The sequence below is a fragment of the Bombina bombina genome, chromosome 6 (genome assembly GCF_027579735.1).
Source record: "Bombina bombina isolate aBomBom1 chromosome 6, aBomBom1.pri, whole genome shotgun sequence".
Lineage (NCBI taxonomy): Eukaryota > Metazoa > Chordata > Amphibia > Anura > Bombinatoridae > Bombina > Bombina bombina.
In genome coordinates this window covers 993551444-993578504 of record NC_069504.1, presented here as the reverse complement: position 1 = coordinate 993578504, position 27061 = coordinate 993551444, and the positions used below count along the sequence as shown (strand labels likewise).

Sequence of the window (27061 nt, the reverse complement as noted above, 5' to 3'; positions counted from 1 at the left end):
AGATTGGGGAATTACAGTGCATGCTACATATGTTTGATGTGGTGACGCCGCTCTCTGAGGGGATTTATGATCATACAAACAAAGCCAAAAGAGCCCAGCACTAATTACTCTGTTATTCTGTAGGTGTGCAGGTCACAAGGAGTATCTGTTACCCCCCAAAAATGTTACTTGAAACAGTAAAAAATAGTGACAGCACCACAGGTATCGTTCAGGTGAAGGTTTAATAGGAGAACCTTAAGACCACAGGTACATGCGACATTTCAAGCCTACATGGTCCTTAATCATGCATATATGCCATCCTGTGAGTTGGGGAAACATTCCATTGAGACCCTAAATTGAAGGGGGAAAAAACACAGAAAACCTTGTTTAAGTGATATATGGGGATTTGCAGGAATCTGTTTGGGTAGACAAAAAATAAAAATGCTGAATATGATAATTATTCACCATTTTTCATCAATCAAGTGTTCAGCATCTAAAGGACCCTTCTCATTTAAATTAGAAATGGTAATATTTTTACTTATTTTGCCTTAAGAAGGGACACAGATCCAACCCAGATAGAGGGAATTTACTTTAACATACTAGACACAGGCTCTGCTAGCCCTATTTTATCTTATATTGGGCCACAGATTCGTCTTAGGGATTTGTTCTTTCTTTTAAATATTTTAATATGAAGTGAGAAAGTTGTTAAGATAGTTCTTAAAATGAGAGAGAGAGAGAGATATTGAGAGAGAGAGAGAGAGATTAAGAGAGATTTATAGAAAATACCTATTTTCTAATCCTTCAGTTTAGTTTACTCATGCCAGACTAAGCAACTAAAAACACCACATTTTTAATTCCACACCCTTCCCTCCTATACTAAGTTTAGCAGGCTCTGTGGATTGATCTGGTCTGGAAACAGCAGACATTCTCTCTTTTTTTTGGCAGTGTCTTAACTAAGGCTGGGAGGGGAACTGAATAGGATTAGGACAGCCCACCTTTGAAAAAGAGAATAGGGTAGACATCATAGTCCAACCCACCCTATTTCTGTTCACTGCTAACTTAATTTGTACCCTTCAGATTTATTCAGAGCATCAGGAATCCTGAAGCTAACTCCTCTGGTCCCAAGGTATGATACATTAGATTTGTAATCTCTGTAAGATCATATAAACTGACTTTATCTACCACCTCTAACATCAATAGTTTGTATATTTTTCTTTTATGTTCTCTTTTATTTGCTGTTTGTTACTTCCATTCCTAAAAACTAACATAGTATCAGTGATTAACATTGCAGACAACAGTGCTCTTTACCACAACACTGTGAAAAGTTGCAAAACTGGCACAAGCAGGGCTTTTCTGGATACTATATAACATTATCTACCTTATTTTGTAGTATTATAGTACATATTACTTTTTTGCAATTAATAGAATTGTTTCAAATCAATTCCTTGCAATGGAAACCATTGTATATAATATGCTGTTTGATTATAATTTACTGTGTTTATTGTTCAAATCTGTCTGTCTATCTATCTATCTATCTATCTATCTAACTATCTATCTATCTACCTATCTATCATCTCTCTTTCTCTCTCTATCCATATATATTGTATCATCTATCTATCTATTATCTATCTATCATTTCTCTATCTCTCTTTCTCTTCATATATCTATCTATATATATATAATCTATCTATCTATAATATATCTATCTATCTATCTATCTATCTATCTATCTATCTAATTGAAACCAAAGTAAATCTTGAGCAGGTTTGCTAAAATCTGAAGGTTTAAACCCCTTTAACATTTTATTTTGTGTTTTTCCACATTCAAATTGCCCTTGGTGTTAAAATTTCAAAGACACAGGCAGATGGAGAGAATGGAATCTAGGGAAGTCAGACTTGTTGGAATCTGTGCAATTCATTTAGGAGAACACTTGTGCATTCTTTCACCCTCTTATTGTTTTATGAGAACATTCATATGTTGTAACAAGATAAACCTGAGACTTCCCCCTATCTTGGGAAATGTGCTCTCAGATACAATTTATTTAGTGGAATCCTGAGGGATAATTTACCATATACAAAAGTATCTGGTTTTATAATAATTTTCTATTTTAATATTGTATATAATTTAATATTGCATCCGCTCTATTCAAGCATCAATATATGCCTTAAAAGAATATTATTAATAGATGACATTATTTTTGTAAACTATTGAAGTGTTGTAAATAATAATATGATGGGGACCTCCTATAACATAAGTAATAATTTTTTTTACTAAAGGTCGGGCAAAACTTATTTTCATATTTCCTCATCAAAAAGTTATTTTGGATTCTAAATGTATTGCTGCAGTTATAAATGTTAACATGGAATCCTGATTGGCAAAGGTCCTATAAATGATACTTTTACCACTCATTTTACATGATTCACACTTTTTGTTTAGATAATATTGTGCATCAACAAATACACAAAGATTTGATTTCACAGTTATTTCTGTCTAGAAGACAACACTTTTTTTTACTTAATACACAGTGAGTTCTAAGTTGTTTTTTCTTATGAAAACATCTAAATGCTGACTAGAAATGTAAATGCACAAGTATGTGCATTTTATATATCAGTGTAATGGGTCAGTCAGGCTATACTATACCTGGAATGCAATTAAAATATGATGAAAATGTGCTGGCAGAGAAACAAATCATATTTTCTATTTTTATAACCACAAAGTGCAATGCCTAATACTATAACATTGTTCCCAATGTTAATATTTTCTAATGCATAGATAACAGAACAGTTTCATGGATATTTTTTAATAAAATAAATCAACAAAGTGTTATTACTATGGTATGATTTTCCCCATTGTGATATATGAGAGGTGATGATACTGATAATGATAGTGCTAACAAAACAATAATGCTTTGGTATACAGATAATGATTGTCAGTGCATCCATTTGGAATTATACACTTGGAGTAGCTGTTTTATGCTCACCAGGTCCCTCTAGCAAGCAAAGCATTTAACACATCCATTGTCTGCCACATAGGCAGAAAATGGGGGATGGGTGGGATTGAATAAAATAAAGGAGGGGTGATGTTATGTGGGACAGAAACAACTTTTTTTAAAGTTGCTGCGAGCCCAGCTCCTCCCTGCTTGGCTCTCCTATCACATTACTCAGACACAAAGGAATGCTTGTTGCTATGGTAACTCAGGCAGGTCCTCTGCAGCCAGATAATTGTCTTCTTGCGCTCAGGCCTAGGATGTGCTAAACAAACTTCTGTCAGGAAGAAGTTTTTTTTTAGATTATTTTTTTGTCCATTTTTGCCATTCAATATCAGGGCAGCAACAATAGTAACACTGGGCTAAGTGCAATCACAATTATTAATTGCCTTTATATGGTTTTGCTCTAATTTAGTTTTTATTTAATTTCTCTTTATATAGATTTTGTAATCTTTTTTTTTTATACTCCAACAATTTGAAAGGACATTTATTACAACGTACAACAAGTTGTTTTGTTATTGAATTTTTGCACAGTAAAACAGCACATATGGCACATTGTTTGTTTACTTGGTAGCTAGCTAGCTTATGTATGTCTCTTAATGTAAATATTAGGGTATTATAAAAGAAATTGGAATAATATAGTGTAATTAATGACAACATAGAAACAAAAATATAGCAGAAATATAAACAAAAACATACATTTTCTACTGCAGTGACATTTTCATAAAAAAATCGCAGAAAAAAATAAAATAATGCATTTCAAAAGAGATTAAAGACAGTTTTTCACATAGAAACATTGAAACGTATAATTTGATGGTAGCTAGGAACCAAAAGGCCCCTCAAATCAACCCATATTACGTTACTGTTTTCTTAGGATAACCTTATGCATGTCCCAAGCATTTTTAAATTATTTTACAGTCCCTGTGTTTACCACCTCTATTAGAAGTTTATTACATGAATCCACCACAATGTTTGTAAAACAATGTTATCTTAAAACCCCTTGCTTTGGTGTTTGTTTTTGTGTGGAAAATACTTTCAGCTTCCACTTTATTAAGTCCTAAGATATAATTGAAGGTTTCTATCATGTGACCTCTTTCCCTTCTCTCCTCTAAACTATACATATTTAGATCAAAGAGTCTTCTTTCTATATTTTCTTTAAGACCATGTACTATTTTAGTGGCCCTCCTTTGGACAGTTTCTAGTTTATTTATATCCTTCTGGAGATTTTGTCTCCAGAACTGTACACAATATTCCAGATAAGGTCTAGCTAGCAATCTATAAAGTAGCAAAAGAACACTGCTATTTCTGCTACTAATACCTCTCCCAATGCAACATAGTATTCAACTGGCCTTACTGGCTGCACTGCTGCACTGTTTATCAAATTTTAAATAATCTTAGGGCAAGATTTATCAAGCCCTTGCGGCAGCAAGTTCTCACAAGAACTTGCTCGCCGCGATTTATCAAGCAGCGGTCACCAGACCGCTGCTTCCCTAACATCTTCGCCACATCTATTCTGGCGAAATTCAATCTCAGGGTTGATAAATCTAGCCCTTAAAGGGACATGAAACCCCACAATTTTCTTTCATGGTTTGGACAGAACATACAATTTTAAACAACTTTCCAATTTACTTCTATTGTCAAATTTGCTTTATTATCTTGTTATCCTTTGCTGAAAGAACAGCATTGCACTACTGGCAGCTAGCTTAACACATATAGTTAGCCAATCACAAGAGACAAATGTGTGCAGGCACCAATCAGTAACTAGCTCCAACTAGTGTAGGATATGTGTGCATTTTTTTCAACAAGGGATACCAAGAGAACAAAGCACATTTGAAAATAAAAGTGATTTTAAAAGTGTCTTAAAATTACATGCTCTATCTGAATCATTAAAGTTTGATTTTGACTTTCCTATCCCTTTAAATAATGATTCACATGTTCCATGTGCTTGCATATGGCCTAAATCCAACTTGATATACACTCTCTCTCTCCTCTCTCTCGTTTGATTTTGCTTATGTATCTTACTGTCCAAAGCTAAAAGAAAAAAGAACAAAACTCAATTGCATGTTGATATGGAAAATATATGATTATTAATATTACAGTAAATATATATATATATATATATATATATATATATATATATATATATATATATATATATATATATATCATAGCATTGACAATTAACATTGTGTTACTGTACAAAATATATGTTTTAAAAGTATTTAAAGCAATCAAATTGTTGGCATTATTTTTCAGTCCAGCAACATACTTTTAAAAAGCCTTATAAGCAAACGTATCTCCTCTGCTGTGGTCAATAATGTACAGCTATAAATGAATGAGAGCCTGCACTGATCAAGCAATCACTGTGTATGATGTGGAAGGGTCAGGATTCTGGATTCTGCAGTGTATACTCCAGCCTCTCTTGGGACAGTGGAAAATACATACTTGTCATAGATAAAATGCAGGAAAAATAAATAATAAATGTATTTACCAAGGTTTTTTTTTTTTTTTTTTACTATGCACAATTAAACATTTTTTTTTGTAAAAATAAATGTTGCATTTAATGTCCCTTTAACTTTTTTCATTAGATGGTCTGCTACAAGTTTGCCGGCGACATATTTATCTATCTTTGTAGTCTACCAAACGAAGTATTTCCAGGCATGAACTAGGCTCTGGAATAAGTCTCTTTTCATGAGCTTAGTTTACTCTTCTGAAATAAACTTGTTTTTTCCTTTCGCTGAGATCATGAAGTGCTGAGGTTTGTTTGCTATACAGGATACGGTTCCTCTTCATAGCCCTCCAACCAAAACATGCAACTTCAGTACAACTCTCGATTTAAACCAATCCTTATATTGCTGGGGGAGGACCAACAAATATTGAGCTAGTAATGGTAAACTATCCTCTCCAGTATTCATATAATATATATATTCAGATGAGATCCCTTAGCATCCAGAAGGCAATTTAACATTTATTGCCTACTCTGCCTTGCAATAAAATTGATGGGACATCCTGATGTTTTTGCAATCATAGATAGAAGCTCTTAGACTGTCAGTTATACAATATCAGTATAATCAGCTCATTTGTTCTTTACATTTTTATATGTGGTTCTACTTTTTTTGAAAGTAGTTCCCATACACATTATCTGAGTATGGAAAAAGTACTTTGAGAGATTAGACTTTTATTATTATCATTGCAGGACATTATATTTTTTAAAGCAAGCTTCTAATGGGGAAAAATGACATGCTCTCATTTGTTAAGAGCATGTCATTTTTTAAATAATTGTTGTGGAAGAATCTTGCTTAGGAGCTGTAAGCATTACAGCTGCCAAGCTGAACGCAGCCTGTGATTGGTGGGGGTCACATGACTGCTGCTGCCAATTGGTTCACTGGCTTTCTCCTACTTAGGACCAGCAGTGCCTTTTTGCTCCTCCTACGTAGGACTTTATCTATGTGTTTCACCCCATTTGCAGGGGCTAAATACAAAGAACTCCACAGTGAGTAGTGCAAAAATGACATGTCTGAACAAACTCCAGCATCTAGATTTTCTGCTACAATGTCCCTTTAACATTCATCTAGGAACTGCTTCAGTAAAACTTAAACAGTAAAAGAATATACTTTTAAAAAAAAAAATTCTTTGCTTTTGCGATCATTGGGTACTTTTTTCCTCTACATTTCTCTTCTTAGAGGTTTTAAGATTTTTGTAATATTGCAAGTTAAAAGTTGTATTGCAAATTGTCATTAAATGGACACTCTTTAAGCATCATCTACTCTTTCCTCCTTCATGCTTAATCCATTCAGATCAGGGCTCTCTGTGTTAGCTGGAAAATTCACTGCAATACATTGATGCAAATATGGAATATATTACTTATGATTAAGATAAATAAATAAACAAGATTATCCAATCAATTGTACCAAATGTAATCATAGGCTAGTGATACTTTTTACACCACCAGTCCTTGTAAATAAAATAGACAAGGGCAGCATTCAAGTCCTTGTATTATAAAATGCACTACCTTCTTTTAAGAGACAGTCTACACCTTAGTCTTCTTCAAAATCTTACCTTAGATTAAGCTGCAAATAGCCTCCTGCACCCTTTCTATATCATGCAGCAGGAAGAGTAAACAGTTATTTTAAAATTAATTGTATTTCTGGCCAGTTTGAAATGGCTGCCAAGCTCAACCCACCGATGACATCATGATCTGGGCTACATATGGCATCCAATCACAAAAGGATCACTAGTTGTATTCAACAGACCACCAGTGCTATTCAGCAGAGTGCTTAGTTGCAGCCTAGATCGTGATGTAATCAGTGTGCTGATCTTGGCAGCCATTTCAAAGTGGCCAGAAACAATATTCATTTTAAAATAACTTTTACCATTCCTGCTGCATGATATAGAAAGGAGTGCAGGAGGCTATTTGCAACTTAATCTAATATAAGACTTTAAAGGGACACTGAACCCCAAAAAAATGTATTTCATGATTCAGATAGAGCTTGCAATTTTAAGCAACTTTCTAATTTACTCCTATTATCAATTTTTCTTCGTTCTCTTGCTATCCTTATTTGAAAAAGAAGGCTTCTAAGCTTTTTATTTTGGTTCAGAACTGTGGACAGCACTTTTTTTATTGGTGGATGAATGTATCCACCAATCAGCAAGAACAACCCAGGTTGTTCACCAAAAATGGTCTGGCATCTAATCATACATTCTTGCATTTCAAATAAAGATGCCAAGAGAATGAAGAAAATGTGATAATACGAGTAAGCTTAAAAAGTAAGCTTAAAATGTCATGCTCTATCTGAATCACAAAAGAAAAAATTTGGGTTCAGTGTCCCTTTAAGATGACTAAGGTGTAGACTGTCGCTTTAAAGAGGATAGCGCATTTTATAAAACAAGGTCTTGAATGGTGCCCTTGTCTATTTTATTTACAAGGACTGGTGGTGTAAAAAGTATCTCTAGCCTATCATTACATTTGGTACATTTGATTGGATAATCTTGTTTATTTATTTATCTTAATCATAAGTAATATATTCCATATTTGCATCAATGTATTGCCGGGAATTTTCCAGCTAACACAGAGAGCCCTGATCTGAATGGATAAAGGATGAAGGAAGAAAGGGTACATGATGCTTCCAGCAGTGGCTGTAATTTTCCACCCAGACACTTATCAAAGCAGATTGAAGTGACCTCAACATCAAAACTGTGTATGTAAGGCATGGCCAGAGCAAATAGTATTAAAGGAAGTGAGCTGGCTGTACATAGCTGATTACTTTACATAGTTTATTAGGCAATAGACCAAGTAAAAGTCCGGTGAGACAATCCCTGATACACATATGACATTAAAGTGAATCAAGATGCATGAAAATAAATAAACAAAAAGATGTGAAGCAACTTTAAAAATATATCTACCTAACCTGAATCCATTACATTTATAAAGTTGTGATCTCTCATATACTTGTAACTCAGTATTCTCTACAAATAAAGGGAAATTAAACTCAAAATGTAATTCCTGTAAATTGTGTAATTATGCACAGATAAACATGCACTGTTATTTAGCAGCTTGCTACAAATTGCCTGCCAGCTGACATGGAGGAGTGTATCCGGCAGACTTTAGATCTCTAACCCTTAAACATGCTACACAGTGATGGCTTGATCAGTGCAGGAGCTCATTTGTATTTCTTACTAACTGGTAAAAGGAGGTATAATACCAAAGCAATGTCATTTTTGCTAAAACTTTTAAAAGATTCCAAAACCGTTAAATAGTATATAGAACTATTGCAATGCAGAGCTTGCTTCCTGAAAAATCCTATGTGTATAAATATTACTTTATTAGGACAATATGGTAAAAATTAAACTTTCACGATTCAGATAGATAGAGCTTTCCGTTTTCCAATTTACGTCTATCTAATTTGCTTTGTTCTCTTGGTATCCTTTGTTAAAAAACATTCTTAGGTAGTCTCAGTAGTAGCAATGCTGGTGCCTAGCTGCTGATTGGTAGCTGCGCATGTATGCGTCTTGCCATTGGCTCACCAGATGTGCTCAGCTAGCTCCCAGTATTGCATTGCGGCTCCTTCAACAGAGGATACCAAGAAATTAAGTAAATTTGATAGTAGAAATAAATTGAAGGATTTAGAGAACATGGGGAGCAGACATCTATCTTGAAGACTACATATTTTTTTGTTTAATGTTGTCCTTAAGTTAGTTACATGAAATTCAACATTCAATTGTCATGACAGATAAAGCATGCAATTATAAAAGTCTACTTAAATTAAATTTATTTTTTCTCTTGGTATCCTTTGTTGAAGATCATATCTAGATACATTTAGAAGCATAAAAAAGTGTTTGCAAGAATGTATATCAACATTATAAACTTTGTTGCAAACACTGTTGCGATATATGCACACTCCTGAGCCTACCATGAGAACAAAGTAAATTTGATAATAATGATATTTTTTTTTAAATGAAATACTCTGTCTAAATCATAATAGTTGAGATTAGAATTTTCATGTCCTTTTAAGCACACACTGACTGTTCATGTCTGATATTTTTAATAATTCTATATTCTAACTTTTTTGTGACTCCTTTTTAGGCGGAATCCAGCAAGAGAATGAGAGTCTGGGTCTTCTTTGTCCTCTGCCTGGCTGGCAAAGCACTAGCTGCACCTGTGAGTATTTTATGTACCTTTATAATATATTTCCTTTTGTACTGTGCGGAAATATGTCATCATTTGCACAACACTTCCTGGTTAGCTATACATTTTCCAAGAATCAGATCAGTTTTATTTGCAGGTAAACAACACTTCTAGAACCTCAAAGGTGTTGTTTTCAGTTTTAGTTTGCTGTTTTAAAAAAAAGAAAGCAAAACAATTTGTAAAAACAAAACTGACATGGTTAATGAGAGATAAAAGTAGCCCTCAAATTTGTATTTTAGAATAACTTAGCAGTTTAAAGTAAAACAACAATTATTCCCAGAAACAGTTTTCCCCTTCTGTTTAAGGAACTTTACATTGCCAACCAAATACACACTAACCTAGATGTCAACATTTGAAAAAAAAACCCTCCAGGGCCACTTTGCAGCAGAGCCACGCCCATTTATGTGTTGAATAGCTCCGCCCACTCAGAGTGACACCAAAACAGGAACATAAAATTCTAGTAGTATGATTTAGGCATACTGATTGCTTAAAGGGAGAGGAAAGATTAAAGGAATAGTCTAGTCAGAACTATAGAGCATGCAATTTTAAGTAACTTTAATTTACTCATATTATCAATTTTCTTCGTTCTCTTGATATCTTTATTTGAATGTAAGCTTAGAAGCTGGCTCATTTTTGGTTCAGAACCTGGGGGGCGCTTGCTGATTGGTGGCTACATTTAGACACCAATCAGAAAGTGCTACCCATGTGCTGAACCAAAAATTGTCCAGCTCCTATGCTTACTTTACATTCTTGCCTTTTCAAATAAAGATACCAAGAGAATTAAGGAAAAATGATAATAGGAGTATATTAGAAAGCGGCCTAAAACTGCATGCTTTATCTGAATAGTAAAAGTTTAATTTTGACTAGCTTATTCCTATAAAATAAACTTTTATGAATCAGACAGAGCATGTCATTTTTAAATTCACCTCTACTTTGTTCTTTTGGGTAACTTTGTTAAAAATGATATGTACCACTCCTCAGCAGAAGCAATGCACTGGGAGCTAACTGTTGATTGGTTGCAACACATTTGTCTTTTGCCATTGGCTCACCAGATGTTTTAAGCTAGCTCCCAGCAGTACATTGCTGCTTTGGAACTGACTTTAATTATTTTTTTAATCACTTTGCAGAGGTTGAACACATGGTTATATGAAAGTAATAGTGCAATAATAACATTTCTCTAACAGAATTTTCATTATGTACTATTCTAGCCCTTTAATGCAGGTTAAAGCATCAAGCTCCCCATCACCTCCCTTACTATCAAGCACATAACTGACATAGGAAGAATAACTTTACAGCGAGTTCCAAAATAAGCAAGCAAGAGTTAAATTATTAACCCTTCAGCATCTGTACAGTAGGACACCACAAAGCACACTAGTTTATATATAAATATTACACAGCCTGAAATTAAACAGTGATATTACCTCAATATGTTTACCCTGCTAACTGCTGTCTTGGGGTTGCTGAGAACAATATATGCAGATATGGTAAGGGTTTGTTTTTATGTTTTACTATTGCTAAGGCACTATTGAAAGCTTCACAAGTAGATGGCATTTTATGAGATACTATTCATGTTTTTTATCTGTGTTGCTGCAGATTGATAGCAATAGGTTAATAGACCCAAAAATGCCCCAGTAAATCTGCATTTTTATTATGTTCTGTAAATTCCAGTCCCAGCACTTGAAAAGCATGAGCTTACAGTAAATACAGGTGGAAAATTACATGTTACAAGATGTGCAATACTATTGAGCTGCCTGGCTTCATCACCCATTGCCTCCTGCCCTTCCTGGTATTATATATTACATATCATGGCTTTCCCTTACCTGACCTCATACTGCTAAACGTCAGTGTAACAGAAGACCACAGAAAAACATACTGTAAGCCAGTGATTTGCAACCTTTTTTTTGCCGTGGCACACTTTTTTACATTAAAAAATCCTGTGGCACACCAACATCCCAAAATTTTACAAAATCACACATTGTAGCCTAATACAGGATATATATACAGTATATATATATATATATATATATATATATATATACACACACACACACTGTACTGTCATGCCATGCCTCCTGCAAACTATACATGACATATTGACATTCATTCACAAACAATCATAATGATTGTCTGTGAATGAATGTCAATGTCATGGTTGTAAATGATGCCTGATGAGCCTGTCACATACCTACCAATATTTAAAAATTTGAAAGAGGGACACCCCTGCACTGTTGTCAGTCTGCCGCGGCACACCTGAGGATCTCTCACGGCACACTAGCGTGCCACGGCACACTGGTTGAAAAACACTGCTGTAAGCAATGAGACTAATTTCACAGTGCCCTCTGTGGTGGGAGTACTGCACTACACATAATATTCATAAACTATATACAGAATGAATTGACCAAGGGACAAAGGCAGGGGAAGGAATAGGGATGGGCAAATGTTTTGCAACATTCCAAAAATGAAACAAATTTTAACACATCCATTCGTTCGTTTTGAATTTGGAATGTTTGTACAACATTCTAACATTTGTTTAATGTAATAGTATTTCCAATGCTTTCTATAAATGTAATATTGAATTCCAATTTTGCTAATAATTAGATTCGAATTATGCAATATTCGAATTTAAAAATTTTGAATCAATATATTTTTAATAGTATTTCTAATGCTCTCTTTAAATGTAATATCCAAATTATGCAATATTTAAATTAGAAACATTCAAATTTATATATTTTGTATCTATTATGTATCATTTTACTAAATTCCATATGATATGAACTATTACATCTCTAAGTAGTATTTGTTAAATCAGATGTTACATTCAAAATTTCGAATGTGGATATTCAATCTAATTATGAACATTTGATATCAAAAGTAACATTCGATTACTGAATTTTAATGGATTTTCATTCTTATCAACATTCGATTGTCCAAAACGAATGTCCACAGGACTATTCGTTCTACCAAATAAATTACACTTCCAGCATATTCGCCACCTCCCTAGGCAGAAAACCCCAAAAACAGGACCGTCCTGGGAAAAACAGGACAATTGCTAACTATGCACAAATGTGTTTTACACCTATACAGGAAATAGGTTGGCTGCTTGGATGCATGTAACCAATCCAGAGATCATACATGTTTAATATGATACACTGGAGTGTTCATTTGGAGAGCAAAGTGCTGTATGCAGCAAATCCTTTGGCACTTTCAAACAAAGAAAGGAAGCCATTTTCAGAGGTAGAAATGGCTTTACTCTTAAAATGTTATACTTAGTCCATATTTACGTGTATGGGGAATTTGTGGCTTTCTGGAACTCAAATCCTATTAAAAGTGGTACTGACTGTATCCCTTGTCAATTTGGAGTTTGCAACACTGTAACATTACTGAACATCTGACGATACTTTACTTACTAATAAATAGATACTTACAAGTTAACAGAAAATAATTCTTCAGCACAAGACATAACACTTGATGAAGGTTTCTTTCTGGGGAAATGTAGATGTTCTCAGGCCATATGGATTTAAGTAAAACAATTAAAAAACTATTTAGTTGTATTCAATCTAGCAGTTTAGCACTATGGTAAATAATGTGCCCATGAAAAGCCAAATGTATTATGTTTTATTTTTTGGAAACAGCAACAGGATGCTCTGCCAGAAGAGGAAGAGGTGATAGAAGATGTCGTGACAGATGTGAGTGTATTTGGTTTTATAAAATTGTTAACTGCATTCTACTAAGAACTTGTGGAAAGATGATGACGACAACTAATATTATTTTGCAGGAACCTGTTGTTGGAGCAAACCCAGTGCAGGTGGAGGTTGGGGAGTTTGATGAAGCAATTGATGTTGAAGAGGAGGAAGAGATTGTGCCAGAGAGTAAGCACAATGTGCATCCAATTACAATACAAATACACACACATATTGACATATACTTTAGAACATAATATATTTATAATGCAAAATATATATAGTTGACTTTTGTTTTGCTATATGTAACTGTGCCCTAACTATTTTCTTATTAAAAGATCCTTGCCTGAACCATCACTGCAAGCATGGCAAAGTCTGTGAGGTAGATGAGAACAATACCCCAATGTGCGTGTGCCAAGACCCCTCCACCTGCCCTGCCAGTGTGGGAGAGTTTGAGAAGGTAAGACCAGAATATTAATGATGAGTAGGCAAGGGAATAGCATTTTCCTTGTGTGAAAATAGAATTGTCGGAATGCACACTAAGGGCACCGATATTTCAGTACAGATTAGTATTTAATATTGAAGATTTAAGCCAAACAGATAAGTAAATATAGTTTTAATACAATGAAGGATATAAAGAAACAATCAGAACTTAAAGGGATATTCATCATTCTGAAAATACAAAATAAAATTGCTGCTGGATCGCAAGATTCTAAAGAGACATTAAACTCAATATGTAATCTTCCATTAAAATGTTTTATTAAGGAAAATATAACAGAATACTGAGTCTGCAACATTGTACTCTGTGATTAGTTAGCACAAAGTACTTACTTACATTTGTCTCCAAATGACCACAACAAAGAAAGCCAGTACATGGATCCAGCAGACTTTCAATAGTTGCATCCTTGAATTGCTCTTGATTTGCAAAACCTTTTAAATTGTGCTAACAAAATGGCAATGTAAAACAATTTAAAATATTTATTTTGCATGGCAGTGTTTAAAGGGCCATAACACCCATTTTTAATTTCAATTTGTTTTTGTTTTGTTTTCTTAGTATCCTTAGTTGAAAAGGATATCTAGGTAGGCTTAGGAGCTGCTAATTGGTGGCTGCACATATATACCTCATGGTATTGCCTCACCTGATGTCCAGCTACCTACCAGTAGTGCATTGCTGCTTGTCCAAAAAAGGGTATCAAGAGAATGAAGCAAATTAAATAATCTGAAAGGAAACTGTCAGTATATTTGGACAGATTTAAACTTTCATATCTCTGTTAAAATGTGTCATTTTTTTAACAAGCAAAATAAATAAATAAAAAGCAGGTTACAGTTGACTATTTCTCTGTGTTGCTATCCATCTTTTAGCGGTAGAAATTCTATTAGAGCATTAGAAAGGGCACTTTGTCATTAGAATTATTACCATAGAGACAGTTTTGATCAAATATTCCACGCGAACTCATATCCACCCAAATGTTCTTTCCATGATAAAATGCTAAAAATAAAAATGCAGCACCAAGTACAATTTTAAAGCACAATAATGTAAAATGATAATAAAAGATAAAGAACATGCACAACTACAAGAAAACTAGCCATACTTATTTTATTTTTCATCTCATTATCACATAATGACCATTATATCTTGTGAATCCTCGCAGGTCTGTGGTAATGACAATAAGACTTATGATTCCTCTTGCCACTTCTTTGCAACCAAATGCACCCTTGAAGGCACCAAGAAAGGCCACAAGCTTCATCTTGATTACATTGGACCATGCAAATGTAAGTCTATATCTTCTTCATCCTATCTCAGCAGAATTGTGAACAGTAGACCATATACATTGAGCTACTTAAATAACATATTGCTCGGCATAGTTGCTACACAGAAAGTTTGCATACAATAAGGACCACTTAAAGGGACAGTCTACTTGACTTTTTTTGTTGTTTAAAAAGATAGATAAAACCTTTCTTTGTGGCAGATCCACCACGAATGCAAGAATGTACCCATTCCCCAGTTTTGCACAACCAACACTCTAAATCTTTGTCTGTTACTAAGCCCCGTCAGACTAACTCTTATCTCATTGCCTTTTATTAGCTTTTCACAGCCAGATAGTGCTAGTTCATGTGCACCATATATAAAGCATTGTGGTCACTCCATGGAGTTATGCATTTAGCCAATTAGTGCTTATTAATGCATAACTCCATGTTATGCATTAATGAGCACTAATTGGCTAAATGCAAGTTTGTAAAAAGTACTGAGATAAGTTGGCAGTCTGCAGAGTCTTAGATACAAGGTAATTACAGAGGTAAAAAGTATATTAATATAACATTATTGGTTACGCAAAACTGGGGAATTGGTAATAAAGAGATTATCTATCTTTCTAAATAATTTAAAAATTCAAGTGTACTGTCCCTTTAAAATTGTTAATTCTATCATACAGAGAGAAAAAAGAGAAGTGCACGACCAGGGAGGAACAAAATCATAATGACTTGCTCAATGGCTAGTGACTGCCCCATGTGCAGTGTTTTTTTCCCAGAACATGTCTTTCCAGAGATTTTTGCTGTATTATATTAGTCTGGTTTTGCCTTAAAATCTCAGTCCAGCCATTAAATATTAAGAAATCTCAATCTGTATGAGCGATGTGGGCCTTGTCAATCAGGTTCAGCCCCTCTAGGCCAATAAGTCTAGTTTTCTGTGATTACACTTTATTATTATTATTATTATTATTATTATTATTATTAAAAGAGGGAAAAGATCAATCAGGGAACGAACAACAACATATTATCTTATATGGCTAGTCAGCTGCTTTTTGTGTAAAATGTGCCTTTTTACAGAGAGGAGCTTTCCTATAGTATTTCAATTGAGTCCTACATTAATAGGACAGTGTTGCCCCAAAATACTTAATAATAAAGTAATGAAACTGGTTATCAATTGAGTTTATTTTTTGTATTGGAGAAATTATCTTTAAAAGAGCAAATTTTATTAGTAGCATTTACAAAAATGCTTCTTTGAAAATGTATCAAAACTTTTTGATAACTCTTCTGGTGCACATAACTAGCTGACAACATGACATTAGGCTACTTGGAAGCACAGTCTTCTATTGTTCATGTTCCGAGTGCTGGCATTGACATAGAAATCAGTGTTGTTTGATGCTTATGTAAAAAGCAAATGCATGTGTTCATGGTTTGCCACCATACTGGTTAACGTTCTCATGCATAAGAAATATTATCAAGAAAGTTTACAGTAAATGTACCACTTGGATTACAAATTCCACCTTTACAGCCCCATAAATCCCTATGGGCCAGATTACAAGTGAAGTGCTATTTAACAGTCCCGCACGAGCGTTAACTGCGCTATAAGTAAGCTTTTTGCGCGTCAGGTTGCACCCATATTATGAGTTGAAAGTAAACTGTTTTCGATCGTGCGCTAACCCTAGGCACATAAAAAGCGGAACTTAGGATTTCACACGCGCAATAAACTTTTCCCCCATAGAGGTCAATGGAGCAAAACAAGTGTGGAAAAAACTAACTCCCTACTTGCACGCGAACATGATCCCATAGTTTCAAATGCACTAACCCAATGTGAAAATATAAATATTCCACATTCCAATGCTATTCACATAGAAGATTATGTTTTTATGTATTGATAAATATATATATATATATATATTTATCAATACATAGTAGAACAGACAAGCACTCCAGATACCAGGACTTTTCAATGATTTATTTCCTAAGATGTACATCTTAGGAAATAAATAACTGAAAAGTCTTGGTGAGTGCACTCTTCTTTTGCTTATATATATATATATATATATATATATATATATATATATATATATATATATATATATATATATATATATATATAGCTTAAAAGAGGATAAATAAATCAGCGCTAAGAGTGTACCCTTGGCCCACGGCCCTAATTTCTAAGGAATAAGCCTGCTGCCTAATACCCGGAATAATGATAGATAAAAGGTCCCCACCTTAGACTATCTTATTCCTAGTTTGTTAGAGAATTTGTGAGAAGATAGGTATTTTGGCGCTTGGCTTATATCACCGTATACAGATGAAATATTTTGTATGTGTATGACAGAGGATAAATGCTATTTGGTAATACAGATAGCTAGATAAGTATATTGGGCTAAAAAGAACAGATGAGTTGAAAAAATAACCAATAACACAAATATATGAAAAATAAATATCTACTTATCTATATATTTATTTTTCATATATTTGTGTTATTGGTTATTTTTTCAACTCATCTGTTCTTTTTAGCCCAATATACTTATCTAGCTATCTGTATTACCAAATAGCATTTAACCTCTGTCATACACATACAAAATATTTCATCTGTATACGGTGATATAAGCCAAGCGCCAAAATACCTATCTTCTCACAAATATATATATGTTTTTATACTTGTCTGTTTATAAATGAATAAGTGTGTGTTTTTCCCCCCAAATAATACCACTGAAAAATTCAATATACAGTATATTCTAGCTCCATATCAAGAACTAAAGGCAAAAAATCTGTCATAGCATCTTTTCTTTGTGGCAGATCCACCATGAATGCAAGAATGTATGTATGTGTATATCGGTTTTAGACAATCTTTTTTAATTTGGCACACCCTTCTATTGATGATTACGTAAAATCACTGATTTTTTTTTTTTTAACTTTGCTTATGACAAATGATCCCATTATTATCACACAATAACATAAAATAACAATACCAAGTTTTAAAAATGTATAACAAATATTTTCAAGGTTGAATGATTCTGCTAAAAGAAAGTTATTTTAAGCATTTCTGGAACTTTTTATTCCCAAACTTTCTTGGCACTTTTATATGAGCATTTGTATTACGTACACGTGAAAAAACATTAGTACAACAAATAGAAAACAATAAAAACAATTTATAGAAAATCTATAGGGTGAATATAAATAATGAATACAAATGTTTCTTTAAAAGAGTAAAAATAAAATATAATATATATTTTCTGAAATCAGAGCTATAAAAAGACTATGAAGTTTAATTATAGTGCAATTTTCTAGAAGTAACATTTTAATGAATAAAACATAGTCATGAACTGCTTTCTCCACTCTCAGACAACTTAAGTAGCATAATGGAACATTTTCCTTAATAACTTTGGGAATTTAGACTTCATACTCAGATTTTTTCCCATTGAAATATTTAATCAGGCCCCAGGGTGATTCGCTTTTTGTAACTAGTTTAAGCATGTGCAGTTTCCCTGGGCAAGATGTTACTTCCAGCTGTAGAAATACTGCCGTCATTTTCCTGCTGGGTCAGCGCTGTGTGTACAGAGACATTTAGCAGTGGGGGCAAGCTTGGGGTCTAATTCCATAGGTGCAAAGATGTGTTGCAGCCTGTATCTTCTTCACAAAAGGCAATTTGTTCATGTATTTCAGATATGGAGGCCCATTTATCAAGCTCCGATTGGAGCTTGAGAGCCCGTGTTTCTGGCGAGCCTACAGGCTTTGCAGAAACAGTAGTTATGAAGCAGCGGTCTAAGCAGGTGGACAGAGATTGCCACAATTCAACCCGATCGAGTACGATTGGGTTGATTGACACCCCTCTGCTGGCGGCTGATTGACACCCCCTTGATTGGCCGCAAATCTGCAGGGGGCGGCGTTGCACCAGCAACTTACAAGAGCTGCTGGTGCAATGCTGAATATGTAGAGCGTATTGCTCTCCGCATTCAGCGAGGTCTGTCGGACCTGATCCGCACTGTCAGATCAGGTCCGACAGACCTTTAATAAATAGGCCTCATTGTGATGCAAGTACAGTATTCTCTTTGTTTTTCTGTTGAATTTACAGTCTAAGCATCTAGGGTTCAGTAACAGATAATGCTGCTCTGAAAAATAAACCTTTTGTTGATTAATTCCTGCTGGAACAAGAAAAGTCTTCAAAGTCAATCGGGCCATAAAAATAAGGAATGGCAAACAAGATTAGATGAATGAATATGTGTCAGGACAATGGTCTGTTTACATTTATGTTGTGCTATAGCTTTTGTATGCATGACAAAGAAAGAGGATAACTTCTCATAATTCTTAAAGGGACACTCAAGTCAAAATTAAACTTTCATGGTTCAGATAGAGCATGCACTTTTAAACAACTTTCCAATTTACTTCCATTAACAAAATGTGCACAGTCTTTATATTTACAATTTTTGAGTCACCAGCTCCCACTGAGCATGTGCAAGAATTTACAGAATATACGTATATGCATTTGTGATTGGCTGATGGTTGTCACGTGATACAGGAGGTGTGAAAATAGTTAATTTTGCAATTCTACTGAATTTGCTAGTCCTTTAATCATTTTAATTTCCTTCCTTTCCTCCAACTGCTAATTTTCTTCTCCCTCACTTTTATGATGCTTTTGCTATGATCACTTCAGTGCATATATCTCTGCTCCTCCCTACCTCACAGGTGCTTACTGTGCTAACATACTGTTCAATTATTGAACAAAAACATTGCATGGAAAACTTTATATTTGTTTTGGGAAAACTAGCAACTACTGTAAAACCAAATGTGCTAGACAGAAAGTGTCATATAAATCCATTTTATATTGAGGTAATCTTGCTTTAAAATCTGCTAAGCCTTTACTTTAAACCAGTAGCCCAAGCACTATGAAACAGACAATGTGTTCATACAGAGTTCATTTTGCTTTCTGTGTTGTGACAATAGCAACTAGTAGGCAGTCATTACCTGTATGGGCCTTACATGTAAATGCTCCATCACTGCAGTAGTGTAAGAAATAAAATAATATCTCCAGACAACAACTGTGGTCATATGGCACCTTAAACCTTTTCAATGCCAGATAGATTCTTGCACTATTTTGCAATGTGATACCTGCCACTCTAGGTAAAGGTGTTAAAGGGACAGGAAACCCCAACATTTTCTTTCATGATTTAGATAGAACATACAATTTTAAACAACTTTCAAATTAACTTCTATTATCACATTTTTGCTGAAGGAACAACATTGCACTACTGGAAGCTAGACACACCTAGTTAGCCAATCACAGGAGACGAATGTGTGCAGGCACCAATTAGCAGCTAGCTCCCACTAGTGTGGGATATGTGCATATTCCTTTTCAATAAGGGATATCAAGAGAGCATAGCACATTTGAAAATAGGAGTGAATTTAAAAGTGTCTTCAAATGACATGCTCTACCTGAATCATGCACGTTTAATTTGAACTTTTCTATCCCTTTAAGTAAAAACAACCTCTACACACTTGTACAAGCATGCACAAGCACTAACAAGCACGCAGCAGCAAGATCTTAAGCTGCATACATGCGTCTTTACAAGCAGTACGTGACACGGATGTTTGCTGTTTTTTTGTTTTAAATTGTGTTTAGATTTTACATGCTTAACTTGAAAAGTCTATTTTGGCCACTAATTTTCTTTCCATAGGTAAATTACTATTTCTAGCTACTGTGAGTCAATTAAAACAGCACTTAGACATGGTTCTTGCCTTGATTGTTACGCAGACAGCAATATTAAAACACAGTACTTAATTATGTGTTTTTACTTATTTACCATTAAATCATTTTTTAAGCTTCTTGAACATAGTTCTTGTCTGAAACTTTTTTTAATACTCAATCTTGTTTTGCAGTCATTCCTCCATGTGTGGACAGTGAGCTGAACGAATTCCCTCTGCGTATGCGTGACTGGCTTAAGAACGTGCTTGTGAGCCTATATGAACGCGATGAGAACAACAACTTGCTGAATGAGAAACAAAAGCTGAGAGTAAGTTAGCTCATATGGTAAAAATAAAATAAAAAAAATTAAAACTTATCTTTGCTTGGAAAAAAAATAACAATTTTATTTTATTTTTAAATAAAAAGGTGTATTGCCTTCTGTTTAGTCTGCATTTCTCTGGACTCTGATAACTTATCCTACTGCAAAGAAGGACAAGAAATGAGCAATTATGAAACTATATAAATTATCAACATGGCAGCAACAGAAGATTTTATATTTTTAAAAATGTATTGCTATTATAAAATGACAAAATAATCATCAGTTTATAGTTATACTTGTTTTACATAACCCACAACAGAATTATTTTAATGGTTTGGCCATAATAAAATGGAACCTCAGCTCACAATAATTTTATACATGGAGTATGCCTTACTGAGTCTGGCAATGATGGCTTTAATTGTTCAGGGTCTTCAGAGATGTCTAAACAATATGTTTCTTCCCCAGGTGAAGAAGATCCACGAGAACGAGAAGCGTCTGGAAGCTGGGGACCACAGCATGGAACTTCTGGTACGCGACTTTGAGAAGAATTACAACATGTACATCTTCCCTGTGCACTGGCAGTTTGGACAGCTGGACCAACACCCCATTGATGGGTATGTAAATCTTTGATAATTTAGGGCTAACAGTAGATGACACACTGTGTATTTTACTCCACAATATGTCTTTGTTATTTGTCTTTGCATTAAAAAATAATTCTATCATCTTACCCTTTTAAATTGCTATATAAAACCTAAAATCATTTGAATTTCATGTTTGTACTTAAGTAACTTGTAAAGAAATAGAGGGACTGACTAGTATAATCATAAAATGCATTAGGACATTTTATTACTAAAATAATGCACACTGCAAAGGTGGTAAGCACATAGTTAATTCTATGCTTTTGAGCAGGAGACAGATGGTGAGTCATTCAGAAGCAGAATACATGTGTAGCCTCCTGTGACTGGCTGTGTCATGTGCAGAAGTAGCAAAGGCGCAAGCAGGGGTTAAAAACATACAACTAAATTACAAGTTTTGTGCTATAGAGGGTGCAAAACGAACGCAACAAAAGTAGCGTTATTTCACCCCCTATAGTGCTGCCATTACAAGTTTGTGCCTTGTGCGTGCGATATAGTGGTGATGAGCTCCATACCGCACAAAATCCAAGGGCCGCTTTGACGTGCTCGTGCACGCTTTCCCTAAAGACATCAATGGGGAGAGAGTGTTAGAAAAAAACCTAACACCTGAAGTGTGGAATGGTTATCGCCGTACAACACCCTATCATAAACCCCAAGTCTAAACACCCCTAATATGTTCCCCCGACATCGCTGCCACTATATTAAAGTTATTAACCCCTAATCTGCCGCCTCCGACATTGCCAACACCTAAATAAAGTTATTAACCCCTAATCTGCCGCTTCCGACATCGCTGCCACTAATAAAAGTTAGTAACCCCTATTCTGCAACTCCCCGACATCGCTGCCACTTTTAAAGTTATTAACCCCTATTCCCCTGCACCCCAATATCGCCGTCACTATAATAAAGCTATTAACCCCTATTCCGCCACTCCCCGGCATCGCCGCCACTAAATAAAGTTATTAACCCCTAAATCTCTGGCCTCCCACATCACTGCCACTAAATAAACCTATTAACCCCTAGACCACCAGCCCCCATCGCAAGCCCCTTTCTTTATATTAAAATTACAATATCCCTATCTTAAAATAAATAAAAACTTACCTGTGAAATTTAAAAACCTAAGTTTAAACTAGCAATTAACCTAACATAACTATTATTAAAATTAAAATTACTATCAATTAAATAAACTAAATTAATTATTAAAAAAAAAATAACACTACTAAAAAAATTTTTATTCTAAAATTACAAAAAAATAACAAACACTAAATTACGAAAAATAACAAACAAAATTATACAAAATAAAAACAATTACACCTAATCTAATAGCCTATAAAAATAAAAAAGCCCCCACAAAATAAAAAAAATACCAGCCTACAATAAACTACCAATAGCTCTTAAAAAGGCCTTTTGTATGGCATTGCCCTAAAGAAATCAGCTCTTTTACCTGTAAAAAAATACAAAGACCCCCCAACAGTAAAAAACCTAACTCTAACAAAAACCTAATCTACCCATTGCCCTGAAAAGGGCATTTGTATGGGCATTGCCCTTAGAAGGGCATTCAGCTATTTTTCATTGCCCTGAAAAGGGCATTCAGCTTTTTTAAGAAAGCCCAAACCCTAATCTAAAAAAAAAAAACATCTTCATCCCGGCGGCACGGAGCGGGTCTATCCTTGAAGACATCCGACGCAGAGCGTCCTCTTCATACGGTCACCACCATTCACTGGATCTTCAATGCAAGGGAGCCTTTTCAAAATGGCATCCCTTGCATTCCTATTGGATGATTTGATGTTTGAAATTCAAATCAGCCAATAGGATGAGAGCTACTGAAATCATATTGGCTGTTCAAATCAACCAATAGGATAAGAGCTACTGAAATTCTATTGGCTGATTTGAATAGCCAATAGAATTTCAGTAGCTCTTTACTTAGTGGCAGCAGCGGAATAGGGATTAATAGCTTTATTATAGTGTGGGCGATGTTGGGGTGTGGCGGAATAGGGGTTAATAACCTTTATTAGTGACGGCGATGTCAGGACTGGCAGATTAGGAGGTTAAAAAGTTTAATATTGTGATTGTGTTGCGGGAGGGTGGCGGAATAGGGGTTAATAGGTATTTTATAAGTGTTAGTGTACTTTGTAACATTTTAGTTATGAGTTTTGTGTAACTCATAGCTACTGCTCTCAGATGGTGGAACGGATTGTGTCAGTATAGGCTGTAACACAAGCATTTTAGCCTCACAGCACAACCTGTAATACCAGCGCTATGGAAATTCCACGCAAAAATGTAATTTTTTTGAGTGCGGGATTGACTTCGCGTTACAGGCTAAAATGCTTGTGGTACAGCTGTACCGACAAGACTCGTAATGGCTGCGTTACGTTTTTTTATGCTGAAATGGCAATTTTTTCAGTGTTAAAACCATAACGCAAAACTTGTAATCTAGGTGATAGTGTTCAACAAGCAAAAGTTTAATAATAAAATACTCTAACAAATTATACATTTTATTATTAATCTAGGATGTCACTTTAATGAGAAAGAAAAGAGAGTGAATGTTTTCCTATGATGACATTTAATGCCCTACAGATAGAAAGAATTTATCGAATTACATCCCTTGTATCAACAGCACCATGACATTTTCAAAACTTTTTTAGAATTTACAGATCCAGGTTATCACAGGCGAAGTTTCCAGTTCATTCACCCTTAATCATGTCATGATTAAGGGTGAGTGAACCCTAAACGTTGTCTGTGATAACCTCGACCTGTATGTTACCATAAGGTTTTGAAAAATGTCATGGTGCTGTGGGAACTTATTTGGATATTTGATGTATGGGGTGTATACAGTTACCCTGAGATAAAGAGTTGTTAAGGCGCTGTATATTTGTACTGTTATATATCCCCTGTATCAACCACAGGATAAGCAGACCTGCTGTTGAATTCTACAACAGTTAGCACATATTATATTGCATGCATGGAATCCTATTCTCCTGACAGAGTTTTAATATAGTTGTAACATATACCTAACAATGCTAGAATAAAGTAATTATTAGTCAGGAAATACAATGTAAATATTGGCAAGATAAAGACTGGAAAGAAGCCTTTACTAACAGTGCTCATTTATGAACATAAGCAAGTGTGCTCACTGCAATACATGTCATTATATTTCATGCTCCTTCAGTTATGTGTCTGCCTTTTGTGAACTGTGTATTAAATCTATAAAGCTGGATCAGTAACCTTCTTTTTAAACTCTTTATGTGTTCAGATACCTTTCCCACACTGAGCTGTCTCCTCTTCGTGCACCTCTGATCCCCATGGAACACTGCACCACCCGCTTCTTTGAAGAGTGTGACATTGATAACGATAAATATATTGCCTTGGACGAATGGGCCAAGTGCTTCGGTATCAAAGATGGTGAGTGCAAGAAGCCAAGCAGAGGCAAAAAAGTACTTTGTTTTACGATCACAAGGAAACATTTTAGTTAGTTTTTTTTTTATACCAAATATTAAATTATCTACATGGAAATGACATGTCCCTTTGCTATTGAAGGACAATGAGAGTGGTGAATGTGGGCCAAACTGTGAATTTAAATTGAAAAACAGGAGTTTTTAGTAGAATGTTGACTCTACATCAGTACCACACTCCAGTCTTGGTACATAGCTAAGTAGAAACCCCTACATTTTAAATGGACATTAAATATAAAAAAATATACTATTGCAATAACATAAAAGTTGAAAGATGTATTTATTTAAATTTTCACAAGAATATCCGTCTGTTTAGTAGAATAAACCCAAACTACCACCACCACTACAGTGGTTTGGTGCTAAAAATGGGTACAAAGAATTAAATACTTGTATGTGCTCTGCCTGTGTTAATAAGCATTGGGGATTATTATTATTTTTAATATTGCACAGGCATGTGGTGTTTAATGTCCCTTTAAGGTCGAGAATCAACCATGACATCAGGATTAATAGCAAAGGGGTATAAAGAGAATGAGTTACATTACAAGTGGAGTGCTAAAATATTAGATCTATTATATGTTAACAATGCTCAAGCGCAATCAATAACATTTCTATTTTTGTGCTCATATTACAAGTCCAAAGTAATTTTTCAACACTCAAGCAATAGTGTACGGCACCCTAATATCTGCATGTTGGGTAACATGAGTGCACTAAATTATTCTCATAGTAGACTTCTATGGGGGCATGCAGTAAAATTCATGTCAAATATTGCTTGAGTGGTGCTTCATGTAGTTATGTGCTATATTATTATTAGTAATACTGGTTTACTTCAGTTCTTAAAAAGTGCTAATTTTTACAGAGGTATATTGGATTATGTTTGAGCGCAATGAGCTCACCACTTGTAATATGAGCACAATGAGCTCACTGATAGTGTTCCCTGCACTATCTACTAAAAGCATATGGCATGCTAAAAAAACTTTCAGCTGCTTTGTTTAAAATATTTAACCACCCACTTGTAATACCAGTTTATTATTATATGTTAATCTTTGAGAGAAGTTGGACAAAACATAACGCGTGCTGTGCTATCGATAGTGCTTAAATTGTAGCCCAATAATTTTATGTGCAGAACAATGTTTTGTAGTAAATACAAGTGTGATTCTCCTGTTGAAACTAACATATTCTCTTTTCTCTTGCAGAAGACGTGGATAACGATATGATTGTCTAAGAAACATCAAGGGATTTCTGTTTCATACAGTTTTATTTGTTTAATATTTTATTTTGTACCTCCTCTTTCATGTTTTAGTTTGTTATATTTGTCTCTCTTAATTGGGCGGCAAAAAGGTGCTAACTTAGAACAAATGATTCTATTAACGGTGCTAATGACCAACAAAACAACAACAACAAAAAAGAATTTCAGGAGGAGAATCACAGTGTGTCACCGCTAACTCGGAAATCTGTTGTCTGACCAGTTCATTCTTTCTCCATTTGTTAATTTGTCTGACTCCTAATTCAGCTTATTCCTCCCTTATTAAAAAAAATGAAAATCACGTGGCTTATAGCAGCAGAGACTTTGATGTTGTTTCGTTTTACTTTTTATGGCTACTTAAAAAATGGAATGTTAAAGCAGGACTTTAACCCCTTCCCTGCTGGAGTAGCCACAAAAAACATTGCTGAGACTCTCTAGCAATGAAGGGGTTAACCCCTGGCAGGCATGCAGGGGCTGGGCAGGTGGTGTGTGTTTTTGTTTTAGATGGGCATAGGCTGAGCACTCCTTATGAGTTTGTTGGCAGATTGGTTTATCCAGAATGTTTCTTTTTATATTTTATTTGGCCTAACTTAATTGAAACAGTGGCACACAATTCTATACAAAATAAAAGTTTGGAAAAAATTGCA

At 34.7% G+C, this 27061-nt stretch overlaps 1 protein-coding gene across 1 annotated transcript; it reads left to right on the top strand.

The window, feature by feature from the left end:
- The first annotated feature begins 996 nt into the window (after positions 1-996).
- Positions 997-27061, top strand: SPARC (secreted protein acidic and cysteine rich). The gene is made up of 10 exons (XM_053718688.1): positions 997-1105; positions 9549-9623; positions 13283-13336; positions 13426-13519; positions 13669-13790; positions 14983-15103; positions 20963-21096; positions 21553-21701; positions 24973-25121; positions 26365-27061. Exons 2-10 carry the CDS (start codon positions 9567-9569, stop codon positions 26391-26393), a joined length of 909 nt encoding a protein of 302 aa, XP_053574663.1. The 5' UTR covers positions 997-1105; positions 9549-9566; the 3' UTR covers positions 26394-27061.

Bases quoted from the DNA above. Each gene is read 5' to 3' on its own strand.
- SPARC (XM_053718688.1), top strand. From the start codon at position 9,567: ATGAGAGTCTGGGTCTTCTTTGTCCTCTGCCTGGCTGGCAAAGCACTA. The intron at 13,791-14,982 runs GTAAGACCAGAA...GAATCCTCGCAG, and splicing joins GTGTGGGAGAGTTTGAGAAG to GTCTGTGGTAATGACAATAA. The intron at 25,122-26,364 runs GTGAGTGCAAGA...TTTCTCTTGCAG, and splicing joins GTGCTTCGGTATCAAAGATG to AAGACGTGGATAACGATATG.